This window comes from Penicillium citrinum (assembly GCF_028827155.1).
Source record: "Penicillium citrinum strain IBT 23319 chromosome Unknown utg000009l:1.0-4274883.0:1.0-4276374.0, whole genome shotgun sequence".
NCBI classification, from domain to species: Eukaryota; Fungi; Ascomycota; class Eurotiomycetes; order Eurotiales; family Aspergillaceae; genus Penicillium; species Penicillium citrinum.
The window spans coordinates 1,348,685-1,362,702 of record NW_026622694.1 but is presented as its reverse complement, the minus strand read 5'-3'; the positions used below and the strand labels follow the sequence as shown (position 1 = coordinate 1,362,702).

The window sequence follows — 14,018 nt, the reverse complement described above, 5'->3', positions numbered from 1 at the left end:
AAAAGAGCCGAATAATTATAGGCTGCAGCCTCACAATGGCAACCGAAAAGCTTGCCAAAAAGATTTTTCCAATCACAGTATTCATCTCAGATCTCCCGACAAGTAATATCCTACAAACCCCTCCATCAACTTCAGGATCCGAAAATGAACCAGTTCGTGGGCGTCTGGTTATTATCGGCGACATACACGGAATGAGAAAATCCTTCGAATCACTTCTTGGAAAAATCAGCTTCAACAAAGAAAATGGGGATCATCTCATTCTCGCCGGCGACCTTGTCAATAAAGGGCCTGATAGCGCGGGAGTTCTTGAAATCGCACAGAGACTAGGTGCCAGCGCCGTGAGAGGAAATCACGACAACGCAGTTCTACACGCTACAGCCCAAATAAATGACAAAAGAGACAGTCTCGTCAAAGCAGGACTCATTGAGCCCAGTATACCGGGGAAAATCCTCGGGGAAATTGAAGACTTTCAAAAACATGTATCTGCAGGAGGCACAGACGTGGAGCACAGTGCTTCAACATACATTGCAGCAGCCTCACTTTCAAAAGCACAATTCGAATGGCTAGCGTCTTTACCGTTGATATTACGGGTTGGGATACCACACGAATTGTCGTCAACACTTGGTGAAAATTTAATTGTCGTTCATGCGGGGTTAGTCCCGAACATCCCTCTAGAACAACAGGATCCGCATTCGATAATGCATATGCGGAGCTTCGTTGCTCAATCGGGGCCCAGTGATAGGCGCGAGTTTGTTGCGACGGAGGAATTTGGAGAAGAGGGATGGGCTCAGACGTGGGATTCGTGGCAGGAGAGACAGGAATCTAAGACGACGGTGGTTTTCGGACACGATGCGAAGCGGAGGTTGCAATTGGGGAAGTATTCTATTGGGCTGGACTCAGCTTGCTTATATGGACATCGACTAAGTGCGCTTATCATTTCGGCTGTTGATGGGAGAATCGATCATCAGGTTGTTCAAGTGGAATGTTCTGATGAGCCTGTGGTACCAACTTTTGTTGTGGAAAGCAAACCGGGAGATAAATTTTGAAGCTAGATTTTTGAGAAGCAGATAGACGAAGGGATTTAGTCTAGAGTTATAATATACTTAGAACCGGCAAATAGATTGGGACAGAGGATTTTCAGCTTTTGTGTTGACCGGCCTGAACTCAATAAGCTGACACGCTCACGGACCTCAAATGATGCATCACTATTCCATGATTATGAACCTTGTTGGTCGAGGCACACTCCAGAACACATCAGAGATCTACATTTAAACGAGACAGCTCATTAGTCCACGGACGAGGCTGAGGCTGAGACGGGGACTTAGGTTGAGACTGGACCTTTTAAGACAGAATGTTCTGTTTAGGGCACCCTCAACTTCCATCCAAACATTACATGAATCTATATACCACACACCTCTAATCGAAAGCAAAGCGAAATGCACGAAGACGCTCCAGTTATCATTGTTGGCGCCGGACCAATCGGCATGATACTCGCCTATCAGCTCGACAGGTTGGACATCCCATGCTTGATCGCAGAGCAGAACCTTGAGACTACCAAATGGCCAAAAATGGACTTGACAAACTGTCGCTCGATGGAAATCCTTCGAATCCTAGGTTTGGCAGATGACTATCGCGCTCAGCCCGGCGCTGTACCTCAGACGGAGAGATTTGATACGCAATTCGTGACGAAGATATGCCCTGGAGGAAGATTACTTCATACTTGGGTATGACATATGGCATTCCACATTGTTTATATACGAGTCTTGATGTATGGACATACTACTAGCAATACTTATCTGCTCTTCACAGGGACTTCCCTCTACCGAAGAACAGCGTAACCACGCTCGCATCATCAATGATGGCAGCCAGACTGCCGAGCCTGAGCAAAGATGCTCTCAGATCGTATTCGAAGCCTGGATGAAGGAAGTTCTCTCCAAACGAGCCAAAATCACAACAAAGTTCGGATGGAAGTACAAGTCGCATGAAGAGGACGAGAGAATTGTCAAGGCTGAATTTATCGATCTCAATGGAAGCACCCACATAGTGCATGGCAGATATCTTGTTGGTTGTGATGGAGGTGGAAGTCGAGTCCGGCGTACAACTAGGATTAAAATGCAAGGCGGTCCCATGTAAGTATAACTTATACTTACATGAAGCCAGTACTACTACGAAGTGGTACTCATTCCCCAACATGGATGGAAGCTAACAGATCGGTGGTATACAGGCCAATGCGATTCCACCTAGTTCATTTCAAATCCAAGGAACTTAGTGAAAATCTGCCATTCGGACGGTTTTGGCACATATTCGCCGCCAACGGTGGATTCATCATTGATCAAGATCACAAATATACCTTCACAGCACATTTCCCCGTCAACCTTCTGAAACCTGATGAGACAGACCCCCGCGAGATAATATACAGTGTCTTAGGTGCCGTGGGGGAGAAGTACAGGATCAAAATCGATGAAATCCTAGTCGATAGTGAATGGACCCCGAATTTCAGTATTGCAGATCAATATCACACAGACAATCTAAGAGTATTCTTAGCAGGCGATGCAGGTCAGTTCATACATCCCCATGAGTCAAACCAACTTCCCCAAATCAAGCTGAACATAAAAAAAAAAAAAATAGCCCACAGGAGCCCTCCACATGGTGGATACGGCATGAACAGCGGCATCGTCGATGCTCTAGATCTAAGTTGGCGGCTCGCAGCAATGATAAAAGGATACGGTGGAGACTTACTTCTTAAATCCTACACAATGGAAAGACGACCGCCCATGATTCGCGCAATAGTCCGCACATACAGACATCTTTTCGAACATGTCAAACTAGCCCAGATTTCCGCTTCAAGGCTACATCACCTCGATGCGTCAACCTCAGATGGTGAAGCCCTCCGACAGGAAATAGATACCTTTCTCGGTGAATCCGGGACAGAGACTCGGGATCGGGGCATTGAGTTTGATATCCGACATTATCATTCACCGATTATTTACCAGGATCAATCTGATGAAGTTAAGTGGGAAATTGGAAGGTATACACCGAATACAAGACCTGGTTCGCGTGCACCGCATGTATTTCTAGATGATCGAGGAGATACGAGTATCTATGACCTTTTTGGGACTGGATTTACACTCGTTCAATTTGTATACGACTCGGAATCAAAGAAAGGTCATAAGACCGACAGAACCATGTGCCTGGAAAACGGAGCTCAGCAGAATATTAGCGACTTTCCGCAAGAAAACTTGAATGATGGAGAAAATCCATTCGTCTCTACAGCGCTAGCTCGTGGAATTCCACTCAAACACATTCAAATCCACAATCAGCCTCAAGTTCATCAAATCTGGGAAAGAGAGCTAGTTCTCGTTCGACCTGATACACATATCGCCTGGCGTGGAAGTTGTTCTGAGGTATCAAGGCTTGGTAAAGACGAGGTTTGCAGAATTTGGGATATTCTGACGGGTCATGAGGCTTCGTCATTGGCGGAGAAATCCCCTTCAGCGCATGTGGAAAGTGAACAGGCATTTGAGAGGATTGTGACTAAGATTTTGGGTGTCGAACTACGTGGAAGAAAGGAGTTGGGGATTCAGTATTGATTGAGTTATTAGAATGACCATGGAGAAGGCAAGTGAAGACAAGCGAGTAATGTATAAATAGATACAGGATGAAGTACTTTGCGATACAAGTGAATGCAAGCAAGAGTTATTAGTATCAAAGGTCATTGAGAAGTAACAACTCCAATAAGGATAAAGCAATGAGAAAGAAAAATAAAAGCAAACCTGAAGAGACTGTAACCCAAGAGCCTCTGAAATGCTAAGACAAGCTTACACAGACATAAAGTAGTTAAACAATATTCATCAAACACTAATATCAGCACGAGAAGGAAAAGAGAGAGAAGAAAACCAAAAGCCATTCATTTCATGAGGAAAGCAAAGCAAGGCACATCAGTATCCTTCGTCCCGGTCTGAGGCCCGCTCCATTTCCTTCATTCACTTTCTTTGGGCCTTTGCATGCATTAAATATCGTCACACGTCATGCTGAAAGACAAAAAATGCTCGCGCCCATCATATGATCGTAGAACGTAAAAACTGCACGCAAAACAATGATGTATAAAACAGGAACAAAGCGAAACATGAAAATAATAAAAAACCAAAGAAAAAAAAATCAAAACAGGAATATAAAATAAAATAAAGAAACAAAAACAAAAACAAACAAAAAAGCAAACGGTATTCAACGCCCTGTGGGCGTTTTTAGAGGTTGCGCAGCTCGCGCGCGCGACGAGAAAGCGGTGGAATCATCCGGAGGATCGGGTCTTGCGGGTTGCTACCCGCGATTGTCATGTAGAGGCTGTTCAGCCTCTGCCCGAGAATGTCCATGATGCTGGGGGCAAGTTCCCGAATGTCCTGGTCCTAAAATCTAGTTAGTATGGAGCAACGAGGCTTTTATTTAAAATGGAGACATACCGCGGGGTTCACGTTGTTCAGGACCATGTTCAACCATCCGAGACGTGTAGCAACGGAGGTCGCGAGAGAGGAGGTCACCGCTACACCGACGGACAGCAAGACAATGGGAGAAACTTGTCCAAGGAACGAGGGACCCACACGAACGAAGAAGTTGTCGAACAAATCAGCCTGCTGGCTAGATTGGATCCACTGTGGAAGACTTAATTAGCAGGGGTCAATGATTTCCAGAATGTGTGGCAGACTAACCTTGATTGATGCTTCTTCAAATTGGCCATTGTTGAACAATCGACCAATCTCCGCCAGTTCGCCTTGCTCAGGGGTGAAACCAGCTGGGCCAGGGGCAGGAGCAGGGACGGGAGCATGGACGGGAGCAGGTGCATGAGCATGGGCAGGGGCAGGGGCAGGAACAGAGACTGGAACATTTGGCGGCATTGCTGCAGCAGGGGCGACAGGCTGGGGAGTACTCTGAGTCACTGGCCGCTGGGGAGTGTGCGCACGCTGTTCAGGGCGGATCTGCTGAGCTTGTCTAGCACTAGGCGGCTCGTTCGAACGAACCTGGGGCTGGGCTTGGCCCTGTCCCTGGTTTGCAACCAGGGTGTTGACGGTGTTGGAGAGGCTTCGAAGCATGGCTGACATCTCATCCATTTTGGCCTGGTCATTTCGGCGCTGGGCTTCCAGTTGCTTGATCTGAGATTGGAAGTTGCGCTCCATATCGCTTTCCAATTTCTTGGTGCCGCGAGCCATGTCCTCAATCAAAGGTAAGAGCGAAGTCTGCAGAGCTTTGTTGATTTCAGTGCCAATGAGGGGGCCAAGTTGCTGCGCAACTGAGTCTGAAACGGCCTTCATGACAGCGGGCTGCTGCAAAGCACTGGCGACAGCTTTGGGAAGGGTATGATTTAGAGACCCTCCGAGCTGCTGAGAAACAGCAGAGTTCAGTTGCTTGCTGACAGTGGCAGAGGTGGCCTCGGTAACGACAGGAAGAACATCGTTTTTGATGCTCTCAGACACAATACGAGCAAGGTTCTTCTCAACATTGTCAGAAAGAGTACTAGAGACAAGGCGAAGCACTTGGTCCTGTTTCGCGGAGGAAGCAGCATCCCAGCTGCGACGCTCCGCGTCGAAACGACTGAGGACAGCTTCCATCTCCTGACTTAGGCTCTGGTTGAAGTGTTGAGCAACAGTGCTCTGAAGAGTCTCAAGATGTCTATCGAGAGGGTAAGAAGACATTGTTTGAGTAGACGTGAATGCTGTGAAAATTTGAAATGAGTTGATAGAAACTAGAGGTGAGGAAGGACAAAAACTTACCGTCAGCCTGTTCAGTCGGAAGGGGCTCAACACCGGCAGTGGCGGTTGGCTCCTTCGCCTTCACTGTCGCGTCGGAAACGGCAGAAGAGGCAGAAACCGACTTCTTCTTCTTTTTCTTGTCGGCCTTTTCAGTTGTGTTAGGCGCAGGCACATTTTCAGCCTGTTCATCGCCCGTCTTCTTTTTCAGAGTCTTAGTAGGCGAAGCATTACGAGTCGCAGTTGCACCTGCAACAGAGTCAATAGTCTCAGCCTTCTTCGCAGTCTCCTTAGAGGCTCTAGACTGGAGAGATGCAGCATCACCATTGACCGAGGGGTCATCAGTGACATAGCTGGGGAACGATTGGAGATCGGTGATTTCAATAGTACCCTCCTCCAGACCGTCTACAGGGCGAATAACTTTGTTGTCAGAGGTCCATCCCAGGTCCTCCTTCTTGATGTTGAGGCAGGTGACTCCACGAGAATGCATCACGTAAAGCTCAAACAGGCCAGTCTCCTCCTGTCCTCGTTTATCAGTCGCCGACTTAGTTATCGGAAGAAGTTCCAGACTTCTCAGCTGGCCCTTGGAACCAAGAGAGATCTCCCGAATCCCACTGAGGCAGGCAGTTGAGTCCGGCTTAGGCAAGGTGCTGTCCTTCTCGGCAACAGCCTTGATGAATGTCGCCTGCGACATTGGCGACAGGTTGTATCTCGGTGCAGACAAGTGAACGAAGTAGATAGAGTTGCGTGTAGGATGGCCAACAACAATAATGCCCGAAGATGGGTGGTAAGCAACACTACAGATCGCATCTGACTCGTTCTCGTGGGGGAACTTCACTTCCTCCACGGCCTTGCCAAGCCCAATATCCCAGAGCTGCAAAGTGTGGTTCTGCTTGAGTCCAACCAAGACATAGCGCAAAGCCATGGATCGCGAGTAGGCGCGAAGCTTGTCAAGGAAAAGCACCGAAGTAGGCCAAGACTTTTCGGCTGGAGAGCCGGTGACGAATGTGTTCAGGGGGACCCGAATCTCACTCGGCGCAGGTCCTTCAACAACGCTAGAGTTTGCCAGGAAATCCCGAATATCCCAGAAGCGAAGACGACCTGTCTTGTCCAGGGAGGCAATCACAGTGTCATCATCACTGAAAGCAAAGTCCTTGCCGGCCTTACCAGTAGAGATCTTCAGAGCACGCTCCTTAAAATATTTCTCGGTGTTGACGGTACGCTGCGTCCCGGTGACGCCGTAGCTAACATTCATTGCAGCTTGGGGAGAAACAACATAGATGTTCTTGCCGCGTCCGATGGCAAACAATTCCGGGTGACGAGTACTCCTCTTGGCCCGCGTTTTCAGCTGGCCTCCGGATGTATTCTCGTCCGAGGCAGGGAATGGAGGGAAGATAAGACTCTCGCTCTCCAAAGCGTCCAACTCGAACAGGTCCTTAGCATGTCGAGAAATCAACGCCCAGTAAACAGTTCCGCTAACACCGATACCAAGAATAGCCTGGACGTCAGAGGAACCAGTCGAGGAGGAAGATGTACAAAGAGCAACATTGAACACACGGTCACGAGTGGAGCGGAAGACCTGACGATCACTACCATCGTCCTGGCGAATAATTCTGATACCACCGGTTTTCGCTAGAGCATAGACGATGTACTCCGAGGTAGCAGCGGTCAAGGAGCGGTCCAGCTGGTCGAAATCCTTTTTGAGACGAGCGATATCCATAATACCGTCGTCACGGAAAACCGCAGATTTTCCAGTTTGCGCTTTAACATTGATAGAAATGAAAGGCTTCAAAGGGAAGTTGTGAACGGACACAATACGCTCTTCTTCCTTCTCAGCACTATCCTCGGCACTCTCCCAGCTGTCAGCAAGAGCTTCGTTGGTTTCATTTGCGTTCATGGTGGTAGCGGCAGCGGTGGCGGCTACAGCGGCGGCTGCTCCAACTTCCTCTGTCTTGACAGGCTCATCCTTGATAGCAGCTTCCTTCGCTTCAGCTGCGGTTTCCCGTAGGTGACTGGCGATTGAAGAGAGAACTGCTTCGGTTGATTCTTCCTCCGCAGGAGGGGAGACAACTTCGGGTTCCGACGGGGGTTGAGCTTCGCTTGCGCTGAGTGACCGACCAATCTCGCCTACGAGACGGCCAACGACGTCATTGACAGCCTGACGCTGTGCGGGCTCCAAGACAGGCTCCTGGTTCCGCTTCTTCTTAGGCTGTGGTGGCGGCGCAGAAGCTTCTTCAGAGGAGCTTGGGCCAGCCGAGACATGAACTGTGGTCTTCTCTACTACCTCAGCAGCTGGAGTAGTACCACCCGAAGGAGGCTGCGGGGAGTTCTTGCGAGGGGAGATAGCGGCAAGCTGGTCAAAAGGATTGCTGTAGGTGAAAATGGAATTGTTGGAGACTGGGACTGGGACCGTTTCCGGCTCCACAGGTTCCTCGGAACTAGCCTCCAACGGTTCCACGATAGTTTCCTCGGTTTCCTGTATCAGGGGCTCAATTGGGGCAGTTGGAGCCTGAGCGGTAGCCGATTCGCCATGGCCAGCCCGCGAACCAGGTGCATCATTAAGCATTCGCATGAACAGGTCCGTCAGTGGGCGATCCTCGGCCGGAGGCTGAGTAGGAGGTAAGCCCTCTGTCTCAGTATTCTCACCCACTGGAGCCACTGGAGGGGCAGCCGCGGTGGCTGCAGGAACAGCTGCAGGAACAGCTCCTGGGGCATTTGGGCCAGGTCTGCCAAAGAAAGAAGCAACCAAATCCGAAGCGGAAATGTTTCGTCCGTGAGCGGAGGCGGTCGTTTCCTGGGACAGCGGGGAGCGAGCTTGTTCCGGTACATTAGGTGCAGCAGGCTGGGGCACCGCACCAGAGCCCTGGCTGAATCTAAGCAGGTTGAGCAGATTGGCCGCACGGTCAGGATTGTTGAGCTGCGGCTGCTGTGCCCACTCAGGGTAAGGAGAAGGCACGTTCGGGCTAATGATATCCGAGCCATGGTGAGGCGGGGTATTCATAGGAGAAGGGCTCTGGGCCGCAGATGCAACCGAAGGGTGGTGGTAGCCATGCTGCTGGGGATGGGGATAGCTCGGTCCCTCGTAAGGCGGTGGCGGGTGAGAAGGATGCTGCGGATGAGGCGGGAACATGCCTGGAGGGTAACCTTGCTGAGGTCGTTGCTGCCGACCATATTCCTGGCCTGGAGCGTTTGGTGGCGATGGACGAGGCCGAATGTTGGCCAGAAGGGCTTGCAGATCGTTGGGGGTGGACATTTCTGCCTCTCGCCTTGTCATACAGGCGACCTCCACACACGAACAGCAAGCTTGATGAGCTTTCAATAGCTCTCTTTCGAGAGTGGGGAGATATTAAATCTCAATAAGGGAAAAGCACTTGAAGTGAGTGGTCGAATTGGATGGTTGAGTCAAAGGATAGACGTGATGGAAACAGAAGAGAAAGTGGATGAGAAGAGAAACTGTCAAATTGGAACTTTCCAAGAAGGAAATCGATGGGCTTTTGTGGCTCTCCGACTCCGTCACCGCCCAAAAGCGGGCCTTTTTGGGCCCGCTCGTCTTTTGTCGTCTTCATCATGCTTGCTTTAATCTGCGACAAGCTTTGATATATCTCTTTGCATGGACATATCTTCGATAACCGGAACTCCGGGCTCGAGAGGGATCTTTCTATATTAATCCGGTGTTGTATAACCGCGTCAACACGAGGTGTCAACCATCATGTTCTGTCTACGCAGGTAAGAACCACCTTGCCCGATGAACTAAGACTTGCATGATAAATGAAAGAGACGCTAAAAAAATTTGATTCGGATGGATTTAGCTGGCTACCGCTTCTTTTTATTCCAACAAATGCATCCCCCATCTTCATCATCTCTTTCGTCGCCTTGACTTACATCATCCACCGACCATGCATCTACTGCTCCGCCCTCCTCTTAATCCTTTTCGCCTCATCGTGTCACTGGTCAGACCGTTGCATCTTCGATTTGCGTATTAACTGGTTTGCCCCGCGCTACAGCTCCGAGTTATCAGCGAACAATACAACCCTGCCGGATGGTAACGCCACCGTTGCCGCACCATTCCCCGGCGACAGCCTTACCGGCTTCGTCTTCGACACATTCAACTCCACCGCGAAAGCACTTGCGGGTGCAGCGATGGAAAGTGCGCAGAACAAACTTGGGGTGGAATCAAAGCCCGAGGAATGGACCGGTGTTGGCCTGGAGTGGCTTCGCGGTGCGCTGGGACGACGGGAATGGACACTCCCTTGTGTGGATGTTAAGGTTCGATTATAGATGAGTGAGCTGGACAGAATTTGAGCAAAAGTTTCATGGTTCATTACTTTCATCCATAAAAGGATGAAGAAGACTGCGTTTTCTCTGATTTGAAACTATCAGGCGGGTCGAACGCACAAGACTTTGATCAGCTTCGATGAGCCGTTGGTTCCAAAGGGCTTGTTTTCATTTGATATAGCATGGTTCTGTATTGTACATAGTGGCGTCATAAGTTAGATGGATGTAAAGGAATAAAGAATAATTCAATATCAGAAGGGCCTCCAGTACTATGATCTCATACTAGTAACCCCGAGAGCTCAGTAGACAGACACGATATGATAAGTTAATAAAACCATCAATCACGACAGACGAAAAAAGAGCAAAGGGTAAAAAAAATGACAAAAAAACTAAGATGCATCATTCCAGTGCGGAGATAAAATAAATCGAACATGATCACGCCTCAACATCACACCTTCTGCCTTACAATCCATCATCATCGCGCTAAACAGCCTCTGAATCCGAGTCCACCAACCTCACCTTCGACACGAAAGAGTTCAACAGAGCAGCTGTAACCTCAGTTTGGTTCGTACCAGGCCTCGAGATGCAAACACCAAGTGTAATCAAGAAATTATCAAGGAGAGGGACACAAGCCGCACAAGAGCAAATCTATAAATTCAAGTAGTATGAGTATGACTTATCTCGAGCACATCGATGTAGCCTTGATCAACTAGTACAGGAAAGGAAGTCAAGAATCATACCTGGGCTAATCCATTAACTAAACACCTCTGCAAAGCCGCTGGATCTCCACTCCCAAGCGCAGAAACGATACACGATGCTGTGCCTGAGAGACCGAGACAAGCAGCTAGATTACAAGCTGGGGGCATTTGGTCGATGGTGAGCTTATTTTGCTCTCGTACTGTATTTGTTAGCTTCAATTTCAGTATAGTGATTCGGGAACATCAATGACATTTGGAAGATATTGAGATATATGCAAAGAGAAGGGGGGGGAGAGAGAGAGCGAGCATACAAGTTCGCGTGGTATTATCTTGATCGATGATCTCCGCATAAATAGGATTCAGACTTCCAATCAAACTCGCTACAGCGAGGGAATAATGATGGAATCTCATTTCAGTAGATCAACCTAGAAGTCGCTGAAGATATAGACTGTGTATGTGGAAGAACAGTGATAGGTATCTGGATAAAAGATTAAAGAGGAGGATGAGTTCTGCGCCAGGTTGTATAAATTGTATGACACTTAATAGTATGTAGAGTGAATTAGCAAGGCGTCAAGCTTATATTTAATATCGAGAGGACACGACTTCGCTTTCACAGCTAAAGCTACTGCTAGTGCTACTAAAGCTCACAGCATCACATTACTTCAACCGAGCATGCATCAGAAGCCACACAGCAGAAAACATTAGGCCTGTGAATTGCTATATGTCACACATCCATGGAATCATAACCAATGTTCATTGCCCTAGGTTAGCCAAGGGGGAAATGAACGAATTGGGAGGGGATGAGTGTTGCACCGGGTCATATTGGGATTACAAGTTGATTCAACTTGTAATCCCAATGTGACTACATTTCGAGTCTGGAATGCAGTGTGGATGGAAGATATTTCTTCAGAAAATGCCGGCTTGAAGGTTAGAAATGACGTTTGAAAAGTCTTCCATTAGGTAGTGGAATTTCATGTTTCGGGTCGAGCATATTTAATTGTCTGACCCTCTAGTTCAATTTAGGAGATTTTAGGAGATGGTGAACTTGGCAGTACCAGAGGTAAATGAATTTAGTATTATCGATCGAATTATAACATAGATACATGGCGGAGAGAGGATATCTGACAAGTAAAGATCACAGAAGAAGATGTCAACGGCAAGGTGATCAACCCCGTTTACAGATCACAGATCCCCGTGATTCTGATTCCCTAGGGAGATAACCAAAAGATGACAACCGCCATTCATGGCATAGCAGTAGTGAAAGAGAGAGAGATGGAGAGATGGTAAGAAAAAGGACAGTAAAATCGTGAAACATGATTCCCAGAATGTGGTATCACAACGTCAAAAAGTTCTGTTCGTCGTTGACAGACTCGTCACTAGCGGGAAAGAACTGAACGCCTCCGAGTCTGGAGTGAACAGATATGCGCGCGTATGTATTCAAAGGCACGAGAATAGGATAGTTAGTGATCAGATGGAAAAGAAAAAGAAAAGACGCAAAAATCAAATCAACGCAAAAAAAATAACGAAGATTAGTTGTATCCGCCTCCGGTAGGCAAGGGCCAATCATCTTCAGTGATACTGCTCCAGAAGGCCCAGACGCCAATGACCGAGAGCAGCGTAAAGAGGGTTTCGAATAGTGTGCCGTTGATCTTATTCGATGAGGCTTCACAGAGGTGGACACTGATCACATATTGGAAAATTTGGCCGATAGCGAAAAGGAGAGCTGCACCGGTAAGATAGATCATTGGCCGGAATTCGCCCAGTACGCGCAGGACCAGGATGGCCTCGAAAATGTAGAACAAAGCCAAGCAAATCAGTGGGAAAAGCTGGTACAAGACATAGAGACCGATGTTGCGATTGGTGTCATTGACACCGGTACTTGACTGGAAGTGTCCCGTCCAGTCGAATGCGGTATCCAGAGCAATGTAACCGGTCCCAATAAACAGAGCAATAGCCGAGGCACAAATAAGACCGATTGAGGCGGGAGTGCCATCGTCAAGTAATTGGAAGCCTACGAGTGCGTTCAAGAGAAGAATCCAGCAAGTAGCAGTGATCGCCGCAAGGTGAACGGCCGAAAAGCCCTGTATATATGGTCAGCAGATGCTCGCGGAGGTCAAGAAAATAATATTATCCGTGAAGAATATCTTCGTATACTCACCTTTCGAACCGCATCATCGAGTGGGATACCACCCACAGTGAAGATTTCACAAATTTGAATGACGATATAGCCGATCAGGAACAATTGTATCTCACTGTCACACATTAGCCTAGCCCAGCACTCATAAACCAATCGCGATTGGCAAAGCCAAAACAAGCACCGATGACGAAGGGGGGGAAAGAACCATACCGACGCCCAACAGCAGCATGCTTTTTATCCGACCTCCATAACAAAGCGAGCGATATAAGGATAGCAATCCCAGCCAGTATAATGGAACCTAGCCCGAATTAGCCACCGAACCATGAAAATGGGGTATTCGCACGCAAAACATACCAAGATTAGCGAGGTGACGACCACCACTCAACTCGATTCCATAAAGCGGACATCCACCAAAAGTTCCATTCGGACCTGCATTTGGCGGCTGATTATCCAAGAAAAGCTACCGCAAGAAAGGCCCGTTAGTCAATGTTCACGACGCGACGCGCTAGTAATAGCAATAGCAGTAGCAATAGCAATAGCGCAATGAATGTGAGGTTTTAAGAAGTGGGACGAACATTGCAGACTGGCAATAACGAGTCGCGACAAAAGTCCTATATCAAAGAGTGGTTGGTCAGTGGGTGATCTCAGATCGCTGGACGGGAAGGATCGAAGAATCCAGGAAGAATCCAGGGGCGGGACGAATGCTTGACTCACGTGGAAATTACCGAATTGCGTCGAACCCATGGTGAGATCTCACGGCGCACCGTTATTTTCCTGTCGCGGAGGGGGAGGAGGACGAGCTAGAGAAAGAGAGGTCGGGAGGCTGAGCGAAAACTCCTCGGAAATTGGGGCCCCTAACCCAGACAATGGAGGAGGGGAGGTGTGGAGTAGCGCGATGCTCGGGTGGTTGTAGACGGAAGAGCGAGAGTGAGCGAGAGAGGATTGGAGTAACTAGGGCTCCAGCGAGAGACGAGCCTTGGAAGAAGGTGGAAGAGAAGATGTGAATCTTTGAGAGGAGGAACCGAAGTGGAGTTTGGTGGTGCAGTGCGGTCGGGGCTGGAGATTGTCTCGATTCAGGGAATGGCCGACGCTAGTGTTAGTTTAGCTTGGACTGAGATTTGGGAATATTGAGTTGATGGCCTGATAATTAATTAGTAGGAATGATAGAAT

At 48.4% G+C, this 14,018-nt stretch overlaps 6 protein-coding genes across 6 annotated transcripts; 3 read left to right on the top strand and 3 right to left on the bottom strand.

Moving 5' to 3' along the window:
* Positions 1-35: 35 nt before the first annotated feature.
* On the top strand, positions 36-1,046 carry N7469_009982 (metallophosphoesterase family protein; the record flags this gene model as incomplete). The annotated part of the gene is made up of 1 exon (XM_056648887.1): positions 36-1,046. The coding sequence occupies one exon, from the start codon at positions 36-38 to the stop codon at positions 1,044-1,046; it is 1,011 nt and encodes a 336-aa protein (XP_056496018.1).
* Positions 1,047-1,436: 390 nt separating this feature from the next.
* On the top strand, positions 1,437-3,590 carry N7469_009981 (uncharacterized protein; the record flags this gene model as incomplete). The annotated part of the gene is made up of 3 exons (XM_056648886.1): positions 1,437-1,724; positions 1,810-2,129; positions 2,225-3,590. The coding sequence occupies 3 exons, from the start codon at positions 1,437-1,439 to the stop codon at positions 3,588-3,590; spliced, it is 1,974 nt and encodes a 657-aa protein (XP_056496017.1).
* Positions 3,591-4,244: 654 nt separating this feature from the next.
* N7469_009980 (uncharacterized protein) lies at positions 4,245-8,991 on the bottom strand (the record flags this gene model as incomplete). Its single annotated transcript, XM_056648885.1, has 4 exons — positions 4,245-4,403; positions 4,458-4,646; positions 4,704-5,704; positions 5,763-8,991. 4 exons carry the CDS (start codon positions 8,989-8,991, stop codon positions 4,245-4,247), a joined length of 4,578 nt encoding a protein of 1,525 aa, XP_056496016.1.
* Positions 8,992-9,447: 456 nt separating this feature from the next.
* Positions 9,448-10,016, top strand: N7469_009979 (uncharacterized protein; the record flags this gene model as incomplete). Its single annotated transcript, XM_056648884.1, has 2 exons — positions 9,448-9,464; positions 9,548-10,016. 2 exons carry the CDS (start codon positions 9,448-9,450, stop codon positions 10,014-10,016), a joined length of 486 nt encoding a protein of 161 aa, XP_056496015.1.
* Positions 10,017-10,496: 480 nt separating this feature from the next.
* Positions 10,497-10,924, bottom strand: N7469_009978 (uncharacterized protein; the record flags this gene model as incomplete). The annotated part of the gene is made up of 2 exons (XM_056648883.1): positions 10,497-10,661; positions 10,754-10,924. Coding segments are annotated over 2 exons (336 nt in total), but the record flags the coding sequence as incomplete, so codon positions are not given.
* A 1,316-nt stretch (positions 10,925-12,240) lies between these two features.
* On the bottom strand, positions 12,241-13,592 carry N7469_009977 (chitin synthase export chaperone; the record flags this gene model as incomplete). The annotated part of the gene is made up of 6 exons (XM_056648882.1): positions 12,241-12,792; positions 12,870-12,963; positions 13,059-13,146; positions 13,203-13,308; positions 13,424-13,459; positions 13,563-13,592. The coding sequence occupies 6 exons, from the start codon at positions 13,590-13,592 to the stop codon at positions 12,241-12,243; spliced, it is 906 nt and encodes a 301-aa protein (XP_056496013.1).
* Positions 13,593-14,018: the final 426 nt, after the last annotated feature.